Source organism: Eurytemora carolleeae, unplaced genomic scaffold (genome assembly GCF_000591075.1).
Source record: "Eurytemora carolleeae unplaced genomic scaffold, Eaff_2.0 scaffold1073, whole genome shotgun sequence".
NCBI lineage: Eukaryota > Metazoa > Arthropoda > Copepoda > Calanoida > Temoridae > Eurytemora > Eurytemora carolleeae.
This window is the reverse complement of record NW_019398004.1, coordinates 98,118-121,740: the sequence shown is the minus strand read 5'-3', so window position 1 is coordinate 121,740 and position 23,623 is coordinate 98,118. Positions and strand designations below refer to the sequence as shown.

Genomic DNA, 23,623 nt, shown 5'->3' with positions numbered 1-23,623 from the left:
CTAAATCAAGATCAGGGTTTGTATTCATGGAGTCCAGTGGATTTACCGAATCATTATGAGAAGCTTTGTCCTGATCAACCTGCTATCAATCCAACCTGCCGTCCCACAACCACACACAACCAACCTTAACAAAAAAATATCGTATTAATAAAGAGCAAACCAAGGTGTAGATTAAAATATTTTAATTATAACAATGTGACATAAATAAAAATAGTCACACCTGCTGTCTCCATACATAAAAAAAAGAAAAACCCACCAGTTTAAATATCTTAAGTACAAGAACTGGATAACTCAGACTGAGTACAGGAGCACAAGAACTGGATAACTCGGACTGAGTACAGGAGCATAAGAACTGGATAACTCGGACTGAGTATAGGAGCCAAAGAACTGGATAACTCGGACTGAGTACTTATTACAGTTACACTATTTAACTATGTCTTCTTTTCAAATATAAATTTCTAGCTAAATAAAAAAACATTATGTTAAAAAAATTATTTAAGTTAAGCCAACTCTAAGCTTTAAAATGTTTAAAAGAACTATTGTCCTCATTTCTAAAAAAATATGGTTACGTTTGAAAGGATCCATTAAAGGGAGAGACTGTCTAGACATGGTAGTTGAGCTGAAAGTGCAGTATTGTCGAGAAATGGTTTAGGATTTAATTAATATCAACGAGACATTTTGACAGTGTGCAATTTTATATAAGAGTGTAAAGTCGTTTGTATTATTTCACCAGTTTTCAGTCAGCATAAGAAACTTTTTTTACAATTCTTAAATAACATGGACAAAACATGTAAAAATAATATTGCTATTTAGGAATATATTTCTTTTAAAAAAATATTGATAGAAACCATAATAGAACCCTAGAATCAATTATTTAATTATCATCATTACCTTTGCTGTGCTATAATTTTATTCACAGATTTCTTCAAACTATTGTCTTCACAAATAAAATACAGAAAACCTCAAACAATTGCATAAGCCTGCAAGATTTTATAATGAATTTTAACAACTTAGTTTCAATGATATAAGTTCATTAGTTTTCTCAACCTGTTTGTGTACATGCAACTAGTTTGTAAAATAGTATTCAATGCATGTTTTGTTCACATCATTAAAAAATTGTATAAAACCGGTTCTTCTGCTGACTGAAACAATAGGTAAAATTTTACAAACAACTTTAAGCTCATGGTTAAAAATTGAAAATGTCTCATTGGTATGAAATGAATCTTAATCACAATTAACAAGAGGCTCTGCATGTTTCTTTCATAATGTTATTTTTAATATTTAATTTCATAGAAATATAAAACACAGTCAAGATTATCTATATTTTACATAAAACAACCATAATATGTGTAACTACATTCTATAAAAACCAATAGAAGTAAATATATTTTGTCCTTGTATTTTACTGAAAAGGTTCTCTAATTATTTAAATTAAGCTAATTCAAAAGTTTTTAAAGATTCAATAGAACTTTTGTCCCTATTCAAGAATGGAAATGGTGGCTATTGAAATTATTCATTAAAGTAAAGACATAGTTGCCCAACATATTATTCAGTTTATTATAAAAAAAAGCTTTTTCGAAAGACTTGACAGTAGTGGTAGTCAGTTGCAACAGCAAAGGATATATCATACATACTTATGCCTTTAACATAAAAACAGATCTGATAATGAAGGTTCAAGTTGGACCTGCTTCTCAAGATAAAGATTCTTTCTTCGCAACATTTATATGGTTTATAACTAAGATACTGATTGTCCCCGCTGGAAGAAACTGTACTGGAGAATATGAATTTAGATTTCTATCCTGGCGATATTTCTTCTGCTTTCTCTTGTGGTCATTTACCCCTTCAAGTCTGAATATTATCATCCTTGCCACTGAAGCTCCAGGCATCATGGCATATCTTAGAAATACATCAAATTTCAATGAAATTGTTGGGATTGTCTTTTATCAAATGTTCTACTTCCTGAACATCATACTGCTCTTGGCTACCCCTATCTGCATGGGATACTTAGTGGCTAAATGCAGTGATCTGAGAAAATGTGAAACACTTACATCCCGAAAAATGGAAATCATCTCCTTTACAATTGGTTTAATATCAGCAGTTGTTATGTTGGGACTGGAAGAAAATAATGTTACACAGACAGTATTTTTTTTTATTTCTTGTTGGATACAAGGTCTGCTAACTGTAATTGCAATGATTTTGTACAACACTCATGTTACAACATTTGTAAACTATTGCAAGCAGATTCAGAATTTAAGAATTGAAAGAAAGGGGTTTGTAATGAAGCAACTTCTAATCAAATATACTCAACTGAAAATTGGTTTAGGACCAATTTCAATGCTGTGGTATATATATACAGTTATAAACTTAGTTTCTTGGATGTATGGAGTTATTCAAGATCCAAACTTACCTTTTTTGATATTGTTGATCTCTTTTATAATCAAGATTTGGAATATATCTGCTTGTTGTCAAGAGGCTTATAAAGCACTTCAATCTGCTGGACAAGTTTTACGGTATGTAGATATATTTTCTACAGAATTTCACTAAACTGCAATTTTTCTAGAGATGCTGTTGATCTAACTACAGATGCAGACATCAAGGAGGAACTACGATGGAGTAAGATTATTTTAAACCTTTTCTTTACAACAAATATTCTTACCTATGAATTCAATTTGTGTGTGAAAAAGATTGTGTGATGTCTTCTAAATTCTTTTGTTATTTACCATTAATCTTAAGACGATATACAAGACCTTTTATTTTAGGATGGTCGATGGTTTGTGAAGAAACTGAAATCTCTGCCTTGGGATTCTTCTATGTCAGCAAGTCTTCAATGCTTGCTGCTTTCAGCACTATTCTTGGATATTTAATTATATTAGTACAGTTTTCACAATCAGATAATCCTAGTTATTTAGATATTGTTTCTGGAAATTTAACCAAGACCAAGAATTAGTTGTTAATTGCATACTTCTCACTTACACTCACAAAAAAGTTACTTTTGAAACTTTTAAATTCTAAATGTTGTAATTAATGTTATCTGTTTACTGAGAATAAAATCTAATAATAATAATCTAAATAGAATATTCCCTAATTCACATGAAATCTGTAAAAAGCATTTTAGAAAATTGTTCAATTCTAATTCTTTACTTAAAATTCTTTATAACAAATTTTTAATACAATACATATTATGGTTGTTTTATGTAAAATATAAATAATCTTTACTGTATGTATGTTTGTCTTTATATTTCAATCAAAATAAATATTAAAAATAACATTATCAAAGAAACAAACATGCAGAGCCTCTTGCAGCAGGGACCATCACACCATAGTAAGTAAATATTTCCATTTACTGCTATAGCGCCAATAGAAGGACTTATCTCTAAATGGATAATACGCTTGATAGAAAGATAGACGTTACTGCCATGCAATTTCTATTGGTTTAGAATAGACACCAAACACATGGCTGAAACCTGATTGGATTAGGCGCTAATGGACTCAGCATACTAGAGAGATCAGCATCTTAGATAAGAATTTTAGCAACAATGTATTGTAAGGTTGATTGTAAGGTTAATTGTAATTAGGATTCATTTCATACCAATGAGACATTTTCACGGTGTACAAGTTTTAACCACGAGCATAAAGTTTTTTGTAAAATTTTACCTATTTTTTCAGTCAGCAGAAGAAATGTTTTTTTACAATTTTTTAAATAATGTTGACAAAACATGTATTAAATACTATTTTCAAACTAGTTGCATGTACAAACAGGTTGAGAAAAAAAATGAACTTTTATCCTTGAAAATAAGTTATTAAAATTCATAGTAAAATCTCGCAGGTTTATGCAATTGTTGGAGGTTTTTCTTTAATTCCTAAATAGCAAATAAGTGTATCAAATAGTTTTTTTTACATGTTTTGTCCATGCTATTTAACCCTATTCCTGCTGGGGGGGTTTTGAAATGGCATGGTCAAGGGCTTTTCAAAAATGTATAATTTTTCATTTTTGGACAAATTTTTTTTTGCAAACATTTTTATTATATAACTGGATTTTGCGATAAAAAATGCAATTTTTGCAAATTTGCAAATTTTTTTGCAGATTCTAAAAGTAGAGCACAAAAGCTTTCTAATGATGTATCATTTGTCATATTTGGACATAAAACATGGGATTTAGAGGATTGACACCCCCCCCACAGCATATCCTTGTTTTCAAGTACCCCAGCAGAGATAGGGTTGAGAATTGTAAAAAAAAAGTTTCTTATGCTGACTGAAAAAGCTGGTGAAATAATACAAACAACTTTACGCTCTTATTTAAAAATTGTACACTGTTAAAACGTCTCATTGGTATCAATTAAATCCTAAACCATTTCTCGACAATACTGCACTTTCAGCTCAACTACAATGTCTAGACTGTCTCTCCCTTTAATGGATCCTTTCAAACATAACCATATTTTTTTTAGAAATGAGGACAATAGTTCTTTTATAAAATTACAAAGCTTAGAGTTGGCTTTACTTAAATAATTGGATCGCTTGATTTTAATGTAATGTTCTTTTATATTCATATTTAAAAAGAAGACAAATTTAAAGAGTCTAACACATATGTTATTGACATTTTTTGGATAAATAGACAATATTCAAAAGGAGCTTAAACCTTTACAGGCTCCATAGATGCCCAAAATGTCATTCTCTTTCCATCAAAAACCTGTTAACAATTACAATTTTTAAAACTCATTATTTGGTAAAATTCAGTGTGCAAATTAAGCCAAGCAGAGAATAACAAAAAAGAATGTTTAAGCCATGTTATTGTTAATATACATACTTTTCAACAGCTTTTAGGAAAATTATCAAGAAATATTATGGCATCAAAAAAGGCTTTCAGTCAGAATTGTGAGGATTCCAATTTAGACTGCCCAGACTGATTACAGAAAAGGCCAGTAGAGGGTTAAGAATTTTAATAATGTTCATAGGAATTGTTGTCTAAACAAAAAAATATGGCTCTAAAACCCAATGTAAACTGTGCATTGTACTAGGACCATATTTTGGAAATGTCAAATGTGATTGTGAAACAACATAATTTGTGTCGCATATTTGCTTATATATAGCCAGCTAGGCATACTTTAGATCCTTGTGGCCAAGATGCCTGCAATCCAGTTTTAACCAAGCCCATAAGAAAAATGAAATCTGGAATACACAATGAATTCGGTTTCAGTGGCTAATAACTGGTTCAGCAGTCTGTTTACAAACAATCTAATTGGGCCAATGTCAAAATATGGTTTCTATTTAAATATGGTGGGGGGCCATGCAAAGAAGGCAGTTAGAGAGGTGGGGGAGCTCAATTCTTTTTAACACATTCTATTTAAATAGATTGCCCTTGACTGTCTGTTTGTGTGTCCTTTTATTCCTTTTATTAAAATACTGGGCTCAATTTCATGTTTTGATTCAAGTCCAGTTTCAGATGCATTTATTGATAAACAATCATTATACATTAGTACAGCTTTAAGTACAAAATTCTCTCTTTGCCTTACCTTACCTTAGTTTTTACTCATATAATTCCTTTCATTCAAGGGACTGATCGAAGTGGGAACTGCCTGAAAGATCCTCTCAAAAGTATAAAAACTCTGAATGTTCCAATAACAAACCTGAAAACCTCACTAGTCTCAACTAAACTCCATCCTGCAGTTCCTCTTGTCTTGGAAATGATCTTACTGGGATTGTAATTGCTGGTTAATATCAACTTTAAATGACAAATTAGAACAGCCCCCTATCCTCATTCAAAGTCTTTTTACCGCCCGCCCCCCCTATAAAGAAAATAACCCTTTTCCATAATTTTATAAAGAAAGATTATATTCAATAGCAATCGATTAATTCCTTCCCTGTCTTTCTTTTCAAACATTGTATTATTACACCAGAAATTCTTATGCTTATAGAGTTCCATTCTTAGACTCTGTAATTTTATATACAGAAGTATTATATATTTTTGACTGTCCTTAATATTTGGAATAATGATGTTTTTGTTGTAAGTATTTACTTCTTATTTTTTAAACCTCTTAAAATATCTTAAAATTATACTTTTTTAGTTTTACTGTTTATTTTTTTGATAAAAAAAAGACTTGCAATGAATTTAAAAATTTTAGAGGAAAAAACATCCAACTAGATATTAGTTGGTATTATTCTTAATGCACTGTAAAATCAGCTGTTTGACCATTTGCTCTATTATCTTTTGCTCGTTTACAATTTGCTCTTTCTTGTTATTAGGGTTTCCAGTCAAAATTTTTGAACAAAAATTGTGCATGTACATACATAACTTTAAATTGAATGCTAAATTGATAATTAATACATAGTAAATGGGGTTAAGTCTACTGAAAAGGTGCTCCAATTATTTAAATTAAGTTAATTTAAAAGTTTTCAAATATTCAATAGAATTATTGTCCCTATTCAAGAATGGAAATGGTGGCTATTGAAATTATTCAATAAAATAAAGACATAGTAAAGGACAATATATATTAACTTCTATTGGTTTTTATAGGATATAGATGCACAAAAAAAATGTTAACAACTAAAACCTTTAACTCATCAAAAAACATTAACCCCATTAACTATGTTTTAATTTATAATTTATCATTCAATTTAAAATTATGTATGTCTAATGTCTATCATGAGAATTATTATTTACTATGTTTGCCCTGAAATGTTAAACAGAGAAGACAAAAAACTCAAAATGTGAAACTGACCAAGAATTCAATCTTGAAAGCCCTCTTGCTTGCCTTGCGAGTCCTCTTGCTTGCCTTGCGAGTGTTTATATATTCGAATATTTATAAAAATGAAAGGTTAACATCAATATATCTCAATCTATCAAATTTTGAGATATTTGGAAGAAAGTTTGTTTGAGAGTTTAGCAATATTTCTACCATTTACACCCCCAACTTTTAAATTAATCAATCTCTGAAAAAAGGTAGTGAAAATAGTTCACGAGGACAGACACAACTAATGAAATAATGTCCTTAACAAATTGAGACGGGGGGTGTATAAAACAATATATCGGCACATAAGATGCAAGCCTCATCAAGATTTAAAAAATATTTACCATATGTGTTTCAGATTTTCGATAATACATGCACAATGATCCTGACAATTAATGGTCTAAATTTTCACAAGGAGAACAATGGGAGGAAGGTATGTCTCACAATACACAAGATCAGTAATTTGATAACTAGCACATACATATAAAGTTATAATCTCTTTTTTGTTTGTTTCTCTGTTTTTCTTGTTTGATCATAACTCAGGAAACCCTAGACCGATTTGCCTCAAATTTTGATTGGGGAACTTGGTAGACACACGGGACTTTTCTTAAATTGGGTTTGAAATTCTAAGTTGAGTGAGTCGACTGTTATAGCAAAAATATGTTTCCCGGTAAATTTGTTCAAGTTTCCGTAAACGGCAGGAGTAACTATTAGTAACCTGGGCAGAGCTGGGTTCCCAAGCTTTATTTTTTTACATTTTATATATATATATATAATTATTTTGTTCATGCTGATGTAAAACTCAACACCATGAGCCTATCTTAGTATCATAGATGGGCTTGTAACTTACTATGAATTTTCATACATCTTAATGTTAATATCCTGTGTGATTATGTTATATGTATATAACTATTATATACATATATATAATATATATAACTAGGGATGAATCGATTTTAATTTTCTGGAAAACTAACATTACATAACAAATATTCTAATAAACATCTTCCATTTTGATTATATATGAACATGTTAATTCTCTAATTCATCTGGTCAGGTGGAGCCGATCGACATTCTCAAGGTTGTTAGGGATATATCCGGATCATCCTGGGATGTCAAACAAGGTTAGCCCCTTCCCCCTAAATACACCATTGTTCCAACTCTATCCTTCCTTGCAAAAAAATATTTTCTTTCGGGGGGGGGGGGGGATTTGTTAGGAAAATATGCACCCCTGCTTCCCCTGCTTTGTTGATTAACAGAGCATAAATAAATCTCTTCTTAGTTAGTTCTGAAGTTCTTAGATAACATATATTCAGCATATTTTATTTTAAAGGTTTTTTATTAATTAAAAAATAATTCATTTAAAAATGAGTACAATTATGTACAAGTAAATTTTCATGACCAAGGGTATTTTGACAACACCCCATGATATTTATGATTTTAATCAAATATCAACCTTATATAGGACTTTGTGTCCTATTCTGTTGTAGCTAGGCGAGTTAATTTTCTTTTGAATATGCCATTATTATTAACTTATACCTTGGTTTCCTCCGGTTTCTTTTGTGGGGGGGGGGAGGAATTTCAGACATTGGTGTATAATTTTACTCCCCCCCCTCCTCAGGGTTTTATTAGCTACATGATATTTAAGTAATCATGATGATGATGATAAAATTATTAGTATTAAGCTTCTTTTGAGCTTTCAAAATGAGGATATATTGTTTCTTGATCAAATAAAAGTTTGAAGGTTACCGTTGCGAATCAGGTCTTTTCTTTAAAGGGAGTGGTTGCGAAAAATTAAAGGGGTAATATCTGAATGATTTGTTTGGAATAAATTATTTTTTTTAAAGATCCTAATCGAATGTTGCAACTCTGAATTTCTTTTTTAACAAATTTTCACCTTGTAGACGCAACAGATAGAAGTAAGATAAGTAGCCATCAAAAGCACTTATTTTTCGCTTTAAGCCTGTACCCCCTTTTATTTTTCTTGAACACTCCATTTGAATAAGAGGTCCGTTGAAAATATTACTGTACTAACTTTAACGGCTTATTAGCGTAATTTTCAAGTAATCCTCTTTGCAAAGACATCAATTTAGTAATCACAAAGGTACCCTTTACACATTTATGTTTATCCCAAATGTGAAAGATATACTCGATTTTTTTGCTTAAAAGTGTTTACCTGTGAATGTTTACTTGTATTTCTTTTGTGAAATGCACAAGTCACTTAATGTGGACAAAAAAATGTAAATTGCAACATGAAAACCACCAGTTTTTTAACTACAGTTTCTTTTTATTAACAATTGAGTGAGAGGGGCGGGACAAAGCATGTGCTCCTGATTTTTACTGGGCGTCCTTCTCTACTTTCACAACTATTCTATTTCCCCTTCCATTCTTTTTTCTATTTAATGATTTGTTATCAATAAAATTATTAGATCCAGAGATGGAATTTATAGAATTTGAGCTGCGGTTTAAATCCGCCAAAACCCGGTTTAAATAAAGCGCCGGCTTAAATCTTGAAACATTTGATACAATTTTAAGTTAAACCAACCATATTTGAACCGCGGCTTAAATTTAAACTGCCACTCAAATTCTTTAAATTTGGCCACTGGTTCATCTACATTGCAGCAGATGTGAAAAGGAGGGGGGGTCGAAAGGGAAAGTATATAGGTAAGAATTAATTTACTATCAGTTTCTTGTGCATAGTAACAATTTTGATTTTTTTTTAACAATTATGTTAGCATGATCATAAATAAATAACACATTGGCCGATTTGCCTAAAATTTTGATTTTTCGTTTCAAAACTAGTATACTGTATAGTTATCTGACAAAGCTTGGTTTCAAACCCAATATGATATTAAGTTTATCATTTTCTAATTTCAAATTTTATGCAAATCGGTGCAGGGGTTTCTGAATTATGATCAAACATTTAAACAATTACAAACAGAGATTACAACTTTATATATATAGATAGCTTTTAAACTGAGCTTTGTCTTGAGTTTTGGCTAAACAAATCCACCCACTCAACTTAAAACTATGGACATTCCCGTGGTTCTACCGAGTTCCCAAATCAAAATATGAGCTTAATTGGTAAAGGGTTCCTGAGTAATGATCAACAAACAAACACTCGAGACTATTACTTTTTATAGATATATAAACTAGCCATGGAACCCAGTTCTGTCTGGAAAAGTCTACCTACTCAACTTAGTATTTTTAAACTAAATTGAGAACATTCCCGTTAACAAACAAACAAACAAACAGATATTACTATTTTACACATATAGATAGCTGGGGAACTCAGTTATGCCTTAAAAATCATTAATATAGATATTTATAGCTTGGAAAACAATCTTTGCCTCGAAACTAAAGTTTCTCTAGTCAACTTAATACTTAAAAGCCAACCTAAGAACATTCCCATGGTTCTACTGAGTTACCCAATCAAAATTCAAAAAAAAAATTTAATTTGGTAAAGGCAAAATGTGTATTTTTTTGCGTATTTCTTTGTGGATGGACAGGAAATTCAATAATTTTTTCACCCTTTGTGAATTTTTCAAAATTTCTTAAAGTTTCAGTTGGAACTCTGACCAAGCAATCTACAGATGAGAAGTATGAGAAGGATGAGAAAGATGAGGGAAAAGAGAAGGATGAGGAAAAGGAAAAAGATGAGGGAAAGGAGAAGGATGAGGAAAAGGAGAAGGATGAAGAAAAGGAGAAGGATGAAGAAAAGGAGAAGGATGAAGAAAAGGAGAAGGATTAAGAAAAGGAGAAGGATGAGGACAAGGAGAAGGATGAGGAAAAGGAGACTCCCCCTTCCAAAAAGAATATAACCCACTGAGTGACAGACGAGACAGACTAATGTATTAACCTTTTCATTATTTAATGAATCACATCTTTCATGTTGTAATATTTTCAGATTAAAATGAATCCAGATAATCCAGATATCACGCTGATATGTGCCATTTGCGATAAAACAGAATCAACAGCAAAGTAATTGTTCTTATTAATTATATGTTTCCATCATTTTAAGGTCATTTTCAAGTTCATGTTCAAAAAGTCCCATACTTCCATCATTCGTAAAACTCACCATTCTAAATAATATTTATCTCATTTCAGATTTTTAGAAGGGGTGTATTTTTTGTATTTTTTTTAAATTGGGGGAAATTGTTAAAATTTTATGCAAAAAGGATGAAAGAAACTTATATTTAACGTCCAATTTTGTATTTTTTCCCACCAGATCTTTACAAAACATTCCATCCCCCCCCCCGCGGACCAGGGTGGGGGGGGGGGATGGTATACTAAAAATATACACCTCTGTTTATTAACATATTTTTATTAATATGATTATATATTTTAAAAAATTTTGGTTGGGAAGGGGTGAAGCTTAGGGGAAAAATAAAAAGAAAAAGGGGAAATAATCTTTGAAACGCTTTACCCTTTTATGACTTTGATCGTAATTTCAAAGCTGACACTCGGTACCCTTGCAAGTTGGCTTCAGTAAAATTATGTTCTTATATAATCTAATACGCACAATGTACATGTTGTAGGATCAAGAAGATTTCTTCCTTTAAATGAGGTTTTTTGCAGACTGTTTTCAACTATGAAGAAAGCATAAAGCCAGGAAAGTTAACATAAGTGTTTACATAATAAGCAAAAATGGGATATTATTGAATAATTGACTTAATTCATCATTTGAGAATGAAATTCAATCTGACAAAGAACTTAACAGTTCTTTTTATTGCAGTCCATTTCAATATATTATAATTAATAACATTAAAATTAAGTATACTTAAGTGGCCTTATTTAGTTCAAAATGTCTTGCCAAAGCTCAAAGATGGAACCAGTGCTTTGATTCTTTTTTCAAAAACAATAAAAAAAGTGAAGAGAATATAATTGCCTTCAAAATGAAATTAAATGTTGTGCCTAAGCTTACCTCAACTCATCCCTTGCAAGGGTCAGTTCCAGACAAAATTGACTTATCTGATTCTCATCAAAATCCACCAGATCTTGGAGTAGACATGTTTGAAATTAATGTGCCTAAGAACATAACCTCAACTTCATTCAAAGGCAGAGGATACATTATTCTAATTAACAGGGAATGTTTTCTTTATCTGGATGAAAAAAAGGAAACATTGATCGTAAAAGACAACTTTTTAATACTTTTTTAGCAAAAATTTCATTCATTTGAATCTGAACCCAGCTAACATTAAATCTTCGCCAGCGTTGGTTTTCCGCCGTCGTAAATGCTATGGCAGGGGGTACACTGTACCGCTATAGTATATACTATATGTCCCGCCATAGTGCAACTGTCGCAGTTTCGATGGCGGGGAATTCTGAACCTCTGTAGTAGAAACAAAATTTTCCCCGCCATAGTATAATTGTCATATATACGACTTCGGAAATTCTGAACCGCTGTAGTATATACAAAATTTTTCCCCGCCATAGTACATCTGTCGTATATACGACTTCAGAAATTCTGAACCGCTGTAGTATATACAAAATTTTCCCCCGCCATAGTACATCTGTCGTATATACGATAAATACACCGCTGTAGTATAAATCCGACAGAGTAGACTAAATTAACGATTTCAGACATCGATGTCGTAAGGTTAAAATTCCGCTGTAGTAATAAATACGACATAGAAGACGCAAGTAACGATATCAGATATATTAACCGTTATTTCACGTACCGACCCGGCTTCTAGTAGTCCAGTAGTTGTCCATTCTCTCAAGGAGAAACATATTTAGAGACTTTAAAAATCTTAAGTGATATTCGTGTTAATTGTGTCATGTGTATTTTAACAAATTTTCTTGGTCATATTTGTATATATATGTATTGAGATATGTCTGGCCCAAAATGTCCAGACAAAATTTTTGAGGGAACCCATGGGTACCCTGGGGGCAACATAAATAAAATTCTATTTGTTTTCTTGTAAAATAGATTTTTTCCCCTAAAAATTTTAATTTTTTTGATGAGCAACGCCGATCACTTCAGCTAGCATATTATAAACTAAATTTTTATTAGGGAATAAGGGAATTTGCTGGACATATTTAAGGGAACCCATAGGCGCCCTGGGGGCAACATAGGCAAATAAAATTCTACATTTTCTCTTCAAAAATCGATTTTTTTCTTCTAAAATTTTTTTTCGACGGGCAACGTCGGCACTTCAGCTAGTATATTATAAAGTGGTAAACTGTTTGTTTGTCCAAATCAGAAACTCCTTGACCGATTTGCCTCAAATTTTTATTAGGGAACTCGGTAGAACCTTAAATACTGAATTGGAAGGGTTGTCTTTTTATAGAGAACTCCTGAGCTAGTTAACTATAGAGTTAATGATTTTTAGTAGGTGGCCTCTAAAGTAAGCTAGTTCTGAATTTGAATGCATGTTTTTTATTTAGATCCTAATCCGCCACAGATGTTAGCACCTGTTTCTGCGGCAGATGTGTTACCATATAGTTCTACAGCGGCAGATGTGTTACCATCTAGTTCTATGGCAGATGTGTTACCATCTAGTTCTACGGCAGATGTGTTACCATCTAGTTCTACGGCAGATTTGTTACCATCTAGTTCTATGGCAGATGTGTTGCCATCCAGTCCTCCGGCAGATCTGCCACCTGGTTCTCCGGGAGCGGTGTTCAACCTGGGATCACCAATAGTAGAGGATGATCCGATCGGTCCTCAAGGTAACTCATCTAGATTTTTTCAATGACAACCCCCCCTCGAACCCTTGGCCGGCTCAGTAAAATTGTAAAATTGTTAAATTGTAAAAAGGTCCTCTTACTTTTGAAAAGATATATGAAAGAATCTAATATAAATCTAGAATAATTTTATTTTATAAAAAACATGAATTTTGAGCTGGTTTTAATTTGAGTGCTAAAATTTTTGTTAAATCCTCCATTTTTCATAGAAATCTATTCCAAAATGAACTGAACATATTTTTTTGAAAAATAAGCACATTTTATAGAAACATTAATGATACAGAAAAAGTAAAAAGTAAAACATTTTTAAAAGGCCACCGACATCCTCCCCTGCTCCCCATATTAACTTAAAAAAAATAGGATATCTAGTGAATAGCAAGAAGTAGTTATACTATGTAGAGTAAGTTGAACTACTTCTCTTTCACTTGAAATTATCATTATAGAATTGATTGTAAATTGTTCAGATCCTGATGAACCAGTGGAAGTAAACCAACTTATCCAAGTGGGAACTCTTAAAGGAATCCTCCTCGACTTAAAAATCGGGGGGATTCAGTACAACATATCACGCATTGCGATAAGTAGTCTTCTGAAAATTATAAGAAAACATTTTGGTAATTTTCGTGACAGTTTTGCATTTGATCTTCCGATGGATAGCAGAACTATTTATAAAATTTCAGAAAATATTCTTGTTCAGCAGGTTTCCTGTCAGCAGTATATCTTTCTTGAACCTATAAGCATACTAAAAAAGTTATTTGCCGAATACCGGAAAAAGATTGGTCCAGTTCCAGAAATGCTTTGGCTAAGTTTAAACATTGATGGTGTATCCCCTTTTAAGAAAATCATGGTTTCTGGAGTATCCTTGCAAAAATCAAAGGATTAAGAGGAAACATTGTTTTTCCTCTAGCAATTTGCTACGGCAAAGGAAAACCTATAAGCCTAGAATTTATGAAAGAATCCATGCAAGCTTTACAAAGTTTATTTGATACAGGATTAGAGGGAACAACGTTCTATCCAAAATTAATATGTTGCGATCTTCCTGCAAAAGCTTATGTTAAAATTACTAAGTGTTTTAACGCAAAGTTGAGCTAGGAGATTGGTGCCCAATTAGCCATACAACACTTTTTAAAACACCTGTAAACCCCCTCAGAATGCCCAAATTAAGAACAAATGAAGAATTTAGAAGAAATGCTGCCAATAACCAAAAAGATCTTCCTCGGTCACCCCTCTGACTATTTTACGTAATATAGATTTAGTTAAAGACGTAAATGTAGATGTAATGCATGGGGCATTTATTGGTGTTGTTAAAACGATTATAAGTATCTGGGTTATTGGTAATAATGTATTCCCTACGTTTCCTGAAGCGTTACTGCAAAATATTAACTCAAAAATCGATATCTTCAATAAATATGTTGTAAATAAGTGCTTTGACCATAAACCCGAATACATAACTGATTATAAGAACTTTAAAGGAGATGATTTTAGAATCTTCCTATTATATGCTGCACCCTTTGTACTCCAAGACATTCCACCAGATCAATTTAACAGTTTTATGTGCCTTCATCAGGGAATTTCTCTTCTTGAAAATCAAACCTACATTGATAGATATTCAGAATACGCTCACAAACTTCTTCAGTCTTTTCTAATTCAGAGTGAATATATGTATGGGGCTTCAATTTTAACTTATAATTTTCATGGAATTTTGCACTATGCAGAGGATGCCGTCAGACATGGTACACTAATAGCCAATGGAGCCTTTTGTTTTGAATCCTTTAATGCAAAGTTCTGCAGATTTATCAAATCACGAACTTATCCCCTTACAGAGTTTGCTAAAAGATATTACGAAACCATAAATGTCTCCTTCTTCTGTTTCAGTCCAATACGGGTTATAATTAAACTTTTGTAATTGAAAGGAATTTAATTGAAATTATTGACAATGGAGATGATGACATTGTTCAATGTAAGGTTTATTTACAAGCTAAGGATGTATATAATAGCTATTGCAACTCACTCCTTCTCTCTATCATGCAATTTGAAAAAAACAATTTCAGAATTGTAGGGTTAAATAAAAATAGGTTGAGTAAGCAATGCTTAAAAATAGATTATCAAAACATTGTAACATGTATACCTTTGCTTCACACAATGTAGATGATTCTCTTTCCTTAAACCTGTTCAATATTTTAACACACGAAATGTAAATTAAAATCTTCTTTAATTATATTATTTATATATTTTGTATTTGTTTGCTTTACGAAATGTAGCTGGTCCTATTTCCTTATACCAATATTGTTAAATATTTTAACATGTGATTGATACTATATGTCCATTAAAATCTTTTTCAATTAGCTTTTTCAATGTTACTACTTTTAAACCAGTTACAATTATGTCGTATTCTATGTTATGCTCGTTTAAGGGCAAATTAAATGTTATTGATACCATTTTTGTTCAATATTTTAATATTTTATGTAAATTAAATTTAAATTCTCAACTAGATAAATCTTTAAATCTCTCCTCTAAACTCTCTTTTATGTAAATTAATAAATTGTCAACTATGTGATAAATCTTTAAATCTCTCCTCTAAACTCTCTGGCATATATGTTAATATTCAGTATTCATGTTTCAGATGACAGAGCCGGTAAAGACGGTAAAACGACCTGTCCGACCTGTCTCGAAGCCTGCAAGATTCGACAGCTATTGTTTGACTGAGGAAGAGGAATATAGACTGAATTTCCCCCAACCACCCCGGGCACCATACTTAGATGAAGGAGGTAAATTTTAAATTTGGTATTCATTCAGTTGACACTAGTCGTTCATTCATAACTTTCAGCAAGATTCTATATAATTTTTTGAAATTAATTGTTCAAAAAACAGCCTCCTTATTAATATCAAGGGGTGTGAGGAACTGATTTTTGATGAACTAAGGGGGGGGGGAGGAAATGAAATTGGCGATCAAAAGGCAATTTTTTTATACATTTTCATACTTCACCCAAAACTTCAATGATTTCCTTATAAATGTTCCAATTTAGCGAAAACAAACCCGAAAAAAATGATTTTCAAAAAAATGTTAATTTATTAGAGTAACAGTTAAAAAATTTCCCAGCAAATCTGTCTTCATTTAATCGTTTAATAATCTAGGAGAGTTCGAAAGACAAGTTATGTTGGAGACCATGAACAGATATGGTGGACAGAAGAAAGATGTGGAGAAGGATAAAAATCCAAAGAAAGATCAGGTAAGAATTTTAAAATATTTAAATTTAGATGCACAATTCTCTGTTCTTGTCTTAAGGGTCTGCAAGCAAAATTTCAAGTGCCCCTTCATTTAAAAATAGAAGATTTACACTGGTAACCTTGAAACAGTAATGTGTTCAAGTGTTTAATTCTGATAATTTCTCCATTACTTCTGAAGCAAGAAATGCACAATTTGTGTTAAAAAGTTAAAAGTGTTAAAAGTGTTTAAAGAGGAAACTGATTATATTATTTTAACTGTTTTCACTGTACCTTAGTTTACTACATGTTGAGAAATTCAACCAGTGCAGTGTTGGATGTTAAATAATTTGCGTTTTTTTAATTAGGTATCCTATGCTGAATACAATGGTTCTGGATCTTTTGGTACATTTTCAAATCCTAAAGATGTGATGTACAGTTCCGGACTGACTCCTGGAGATCCATATTCGTTCAGTGCTGGCCATACTCCAACTCCAGATCCATATTTGTATAGTGCTGGCCATACTCCAGATCCTACTGCTTTCAGAGCTGTTCAGACTCCACCTGCTGCCTTCGGAGCTGTTCAGACTGATCAGACTGAGTTTGGAGCCGGCAAGATTCCAGATCATACTGCGATCGGAGCTGTTCAGACTTCAAATCCTACTCCAGATCAGACTGCAATTAGATATACTGCAGGATTTTCTGCCACTTCTTCTACTCCACCAACTGCCTTCGGAGCTGTTCAGACTGGTCAGACTGCGTTCGGAGCCAGTAAGATTCCAGATTATACTGCGCTTGGAGATGTTCAGACTAAAAATCCTACTCCAGATCAGACTGCAATCAGATATACTGCAGGATTTTCTGCCACTTCTTTCACTCCACCAACTGCCTTCCGAGCTGTTCAGACTGGTCAGACTGCGTTCGGAGCCAGTAAGATTCCAGATTATACTTCACTCGGAGATTTTCAGACTAAAAATCCTACTCCAGATCAGACTGCAATCAGATATACTGCAGGATTTTCTTCCACTTCTTCTACTCCTCCTCAAGCGCCTGGATTTTCATGGTTGGAATTCATTGAAATCAAGTTTCAAGAACTTACAGGTCTAGTGGAAAGCAAGTTTGAGGAGCTTTCTAATAAGATTGAAGATGTAAGAAGAGGAGAGGAGAGGAAGGAAAATGATGAAGCCGAAGGTAATACTGATTTAATTAAAGCAGGGGTGTTTATTTTATCAAACTCAGTTTCCCCCCCCCCACTCTTTAAAAAGAAACAAATTTCTCTTCCCCCCCCCCCCTCCCACTCTTAACAAAGAAACTAATTTCTCCAGAGAGGGAGAAAGGAAAAGAAGGTGAAGTTAGGAGGGGGGAAGGAATAGAACATTTTAAATAAATATTCTTAATTTTGTTCAATCATGTACTTTTTAGATAACAACTCAGACGACCCTAGGAGCAAGTTACTGAATGCCGAAATGATTAAGACCAGAGATGATGTTCTTGAATTGGAACAATTCTGTGCGGTAAGTAACAATTGATTTTGTTTTAAATGTAAAACTTGAAGATAATGTTGGCTCATCATCTAATGGCATTCTGTTTGATGTATTCAGTCAAATTCTTTCCTCGTCTCTTGCAGCACATATTTGCTTGTTATTTTTATGTACAATCGAGCAAATAACTTTTTAAATAAAGGGTCTTAACAAAATTGAGTTTAATAGAGAAATTAACCCTTTTTATTATTTAAATATTATTTTATTTTGCAGACAAGGTCTGGGGCAGCTCAGATTGAGACGTTGATGGCTAGATTCAGCAAGGGGTATTCGTTTCTCCTCTTCTTGGGAAATTATGATCCCTACGTATCCTTCTCTGCCGTGGTAAATATATTTTTTAAATTTATATTCTTCCTTTCTTTCCCGACCTTATTCTTTCTTGGCTTTTCTTATCTTACTATATCCTTTCTTCTGCGACTTAATCCTTTCATATACTTCTATGTATTTTCTTATCCTTTATAATTCCTTCATATCCTTGCTTATGCAACTTTATTCTTTCTTATCTCTTCTTATACTTTTTTAACCAACCTTTTCCTTTCTTATCTGACCTAATTCTGTCTTTACCGACCTTTTCGTTTCTTATCCGACTTTCTCCATTTTTATTCCTTCTTACCCTTTCTTATCTTTATATTTTTATGTATTTTCTTAATTTTTCTTTAACTTTCTTATCCGACATTATCTTTTCTTATTCCTTCTTATTCTTTCTTATCCTTTCTAATTCCTTCATATCCTTTCTTATCCGACTTTATTCTTTTTTTTCTCCTCTTATACTTTCTTATCCGACCTTTTCCTTTCTTATCTGACCTTATTCTTTCTTATCCAACCTTTTCCTTTCCCATCCGGCCTTATCCTTCCTTATTCCTTCTTATCCTTGTTTATTTTAACATGTCCTTTCTTATCCTTAAATTTTTATGTATTTTCTTATTTTTACTTATCAGACCTTATCGTTTTGTATTCCTCCATATCCTTTCTATCCGACTTTATTCTTTCTTATCTCTTCTTATACTTTCATATCCAACCTTTTCCTTTCTTATCTTAGCATATACGTTTACTTATACTTTTTATACTTTCTTATACTTTCTTACCTGACCTTGTGCTCTCTGATTCTTTATCTTACAATCAAAATTTAACATTGATTCGTTTTTTCTTACAAGACCTTTAAAGAATCCTGCCCGCAGCTTGTAGCTGCTATGCTTCGAGTGTACGAAGGAAATAACGAGGCCGGAAGGAGTGCGGTCAGGAGGGGTTGGTCGGAAGTGTTCCACAGGTATTTTTATTAGTTAATAGATAGATAGATAGATAGATAGATAGATAGATAGATAGATAGATAGATAGATAGATAGATAGATAGATAGATAGATAGATAGATAGATAGATATTTAACTAAATATTTAATCATATTAAAATAAAGTTCAAATATACCTCATTTTTGGAATTAAAGTTCAAATTTTTATCAATGATTATTTTGAGTTTAATAATTTACGAATGAACATTCATTATTTAATCTCTTAATTCTGCTGACTTTAGTGTAAATGTACGTTTGTTCAATCAGACAATAGTGCAAATTGCACATTTGTTCTGAAACTAATTTTAAGTTTTTTAGGTCAAAGAGTCATGTGAAGGACAGACTTCAGAAAGCGGAGGCAAGGAAGAGAAAAAAGGAAACCACAACTGAAACCGAAACCGATGAAACCGACGAAGCCGACACTGGAATGGACATTCATGGGATGGAAGTTTTTTACTTTGATTTTTATTTTTTTTCAAACTATAATTCATTTAGAGTAAAAGTTCTTTAACATTTATGGCAAATTTCTTTATTTCATTGGTGGTGTTTATTAATTAAGGTGAACACATTTAAATTTCAAGATATCAATGGTTTCCAATCTTTTCTTGATCAATTTTATATCTTTTCCTAAAACTTTGAAATTTTAATTTTTTGAGCAATGACGTAATTACAGGTGACCTTTTATTTATAGGCATGTCCGAATTAAAACTATCAAACCTTTTTCTGATCAAGGATATCTAATTCACATAGCGGGATATTAAGTGCCCAGGAAATCACTGGCAATAGCAATAGTGTACTGTAACCTCAGCCATGCCCCTCTAAAACTGGCGAGTCTAAAAAAAATATGTTCACAGAGCTGGGAACTTTAGAATGTGATATCCTTAATCCAGATCGGTTGATTAATCTGGAGATTAATAACAAGGGGGGTACAAGCATTATTTAATCTGGAGATTAAGAAAAAGAGGAAATTAAGCATTAATCCCGATGTTCACCATTCAAAAGTTCCAGCTCAGTTTTACACACAATTCATCAGAGCTGTGATCTTTTGTGTCAGATACTAAAAATCCCAATTGTTTGATCTTGATATCCGCGGTGGAAGGTTTGATTTTAGGTTCAATGCTTTATATTTTGATATTACTTATCCCTTCAGGATACATTTACACTGAGACTATTGAATTGATCTCGATATCCACAATACAAGAGCTACCAGCTTAGGAAACATATTTCTTAATTATAAGTAAAAATTCATCTCCCAGAACTAAAATTATGACATTATGTTAAGAAAATTATATTGTGTTATTGTGATATTTTTGTAAACACGCAGTTTAACTGTAGCTCATCTATTTACTGAACACACAGTTCACTATTATTAAATACGCAGTTAACCTGTTGGCTGTTGTAAAATTATGAAAGTTATTGTGAAAACAGATTTTTTATTTTAAAGTTCAAAATACACTTTGTTACATTTACCTTTAATTCATTTTATAGGCAGTGGGCAGTATGCAGGGGCGTTCACAGCATCCTTCTGCCTTCCTCAGGGGTAAATATAGGATTTTTAAGCTTAACTTAACATCACTAATTTTCAGAATTATTCAGCCCCTGGCTTTGCCCCCCCCCCCCCCCCAATAAAAAATCCTATTTTTGCCCCTGAGTATGGTAGGAGTACGCGATAATTTGGTGAGAAAGTCTACGATGTAGTATGTCAAATTCGGTGACATTTTATCCGATATAGTATACTCCTGAGAGGTCTGACAATTCGGTGAGAAAGTCTACGATGTAGTATGTTGAATTCGGTGACATTTTTGCCGATATAGTATATTGATATCTGTGTATACCTCTCCGATATCGAATGTAGATTTTGGTGAAGAAGTCTTCGCTGTAGTATATACTCCAAAGCACCGATGTCGAAGTGTAGATTTTGGAGTTCATTTGTGCGCTGTTGCATGTACGATTTTGTATATACGACAGATCTGGGTGTGATCCTTTTACTATACCGCCAAGACCGACATCGAACCAGGTGATCGGAGCTCCGCCCAACTCCAGCGAAGCTTGTCGTAGAAAAAGGCGGTATAACCGCCGTCGGTCTTTAAGTTAGCTGGGAAAGTATCTCAAATTTTGAATAAAAACCTTCAAAACTATTTCCGAAAAGTGTGTGAGAGAAAAAATTATTTTTCAAGGAAATATACACCCCTCTTAAAGTCTTGCATCCATTGTATCCATTATACAAATGCATTTTATTTACATGTACCATGCTGTTCAGACCCTTCAGATATCGAAACTATTGTGTCATCATTGCGGTAAAACATTTTTGAGAGACGGAACGTTTAAACTGTACATCCGAATGCACAACTTTACGGAAGGAAAGCTAGTGTCAGGTAAAATTTTTTAGGCCTGCCGTTGCCCGTAGAAAAAAATGTTGAAACGAACATTTTAATTTTTATCTATGATACTTCCAGGCTACCCATTAGTGGCAACCAAAACAAATTAGCCCATTCGGTCCAATCGTTTGGCCGGCCACATAAAACATATATCTTGTATTAATTAGATAGATTAACAAATTTTGCATTTCGTATTAAAGTATCAGGGGTATTTGTTGCTTGGAATTACCATAGTGGGTTAAATCATGTGGTGAGGGTGGGGGGGAATTATGAAAATGTATTGAGAAAATACAATGTGTTTTGCTGTTTATTCAGAAATATGTAATTTCAGGAACAGATTATCTAAGAAGGTAAAGAAGAAATCAGGAAGAGATTATCATAGACAGAGATGTGCAGATGGAGGTTATGATGGATCTGATTATGAGGTCGTTTTCTTTGACTGCTATTCATTTATTCTAACCTTAATGAACACTTTAGAAGTACATTTATTGCTTCTATATACACAAAGATGACACATTATGATTTCCGGATTTTTTTTATCATCTTTCGGGGATTTCAACATATGGGTTTCTCCTGCATTTCTGTTGTATATATTACAATAGTTTGTATGTCACTAAAACACCCTTTCCAAGGTTTTTGGATGATCAAATTTTCAAAATTTGTCTTCAAAATTTGTAAACATCCGCTCATCAATGTTTATATGTTGTAATATCTGAATGATTTGTTTAGAATTAAATTGATTTCTTTACAATCCGAGGGGAATGTTGTAACTTTTTGAATTTGTACGTTGTTTGGTATGAGACGTTTTTAACAATTTTCTGTTTGTAAAGGCATTGGATAGAAGTAAGATTAGTAACGATCACCATCGATAATTATTGCATTTTTTGTGAACACTCCCTTTAATATGATTGAAGTTCATTGCTTAGAATCTGCATTTGATTACATCAAGGACAACATTTGAGTCATGTTTTAGTTAAAAAACTAAATTTTACTGGAGAGCCCGTGTAATGTTTTCTTGGCAAGTTGAAGCCTTTCTTTGATACCGTGCACTACAGACTCTTGAGATTGACAACTGTGAGTTAGCCAAGAAATACCGTGGATCAGCATTCCTTTGCGGATTTGTAAGATTGTTTTTTACGGTCTTGCGAAGCAAAGGTGTCAGTGCCGTTGTACGGACAAAGGTCCTTGGTTTCCTAATCATCACTCTCTATTGTAAGATGAATCATGACGTCTTCTATCCCTGGCATGGCGAACACATTCTGGGTATTCATCGTCACACCATCGAGGTACAGGATTAAATCAGTATTGTGTGGGTGCGTGTTTGTGTGTGTAATTGAATGTATCTTGCCTTTTAATTTTGTTCTCCACATCTTCAAACATCACCCACATGCAATTCTTAAAATGTTTACCCCTGTATTTTTTTGGGGAAAAGGAATTTTCTAACTTTATTCATTGATGAAAACCTTGTAAAATTTTAATGTTTGCCATGGGGGGGGGGGCCTTTAATGGAATATTCTGATCTATCAAATACTATTTATTTAAAAATGTTCGGGGTGTTCTTGTAAATTTATGGAGCTGTCTCATGATTGACCAAATGTTCCCCGGGGCAACCAACTCCAGGAGTATATTAACCTCTCAATACTGTGAATACTCTTTTTCGACTGGTAGTGTGATAATGAATACAGTGCCAATGGTGAAATGCTGCTTGTGTGACAAAATGTTCCGGTAAAATTCTTTATTCACTGTATTTATTTGTATATCCTTCTAACTCAGCCCCCATCCTGACTATCTTATATTCTATAT

At 32.7% G+C, this 23,623-nt stretch overlaps 1 protein-coding gene across 1 annotated transcript; it reads left to right on the top strand.

Annotated features, from left to right (window-relative positions):
* Positions 1-1,619: 1,619 nt before the first annotated feature.
* Positions 1,620-20,899, top strand: LOC111716568 (uncharacterized). The gene is made up of 15 exons (XM_023492053.1): positions 1,620-2,510; positions 2,561-2,613; positions 2,760-2,812; positions 7,783-7,849; positions 13,116-13,400; positions 13,880-14,259; positions 16,036-16,180; positions 16,548-16,642; positions 16,985-17,252; positions 17,349-17,807; positions 18,039-18,130; positions 18,371-18,481; positions 19,312-19,424; positions 19,761-19,878; positions 20,696-20,899. The coding sequence occupies exons 1-15, from the start codon at positions 1,666-1,668 to the stop codon at positions 20,702-20,704; spliced, it is 3,093 nt and encodes a 1,030-aa protein (XP_023347821.1). The 5' UTR covers positions 1,620-1,665; the 3' UTR covers positions 20,705-20,899.
* The last annotated feature ends 2,724 nt before the right edge of the window (positions 20,900-23,623 follow it).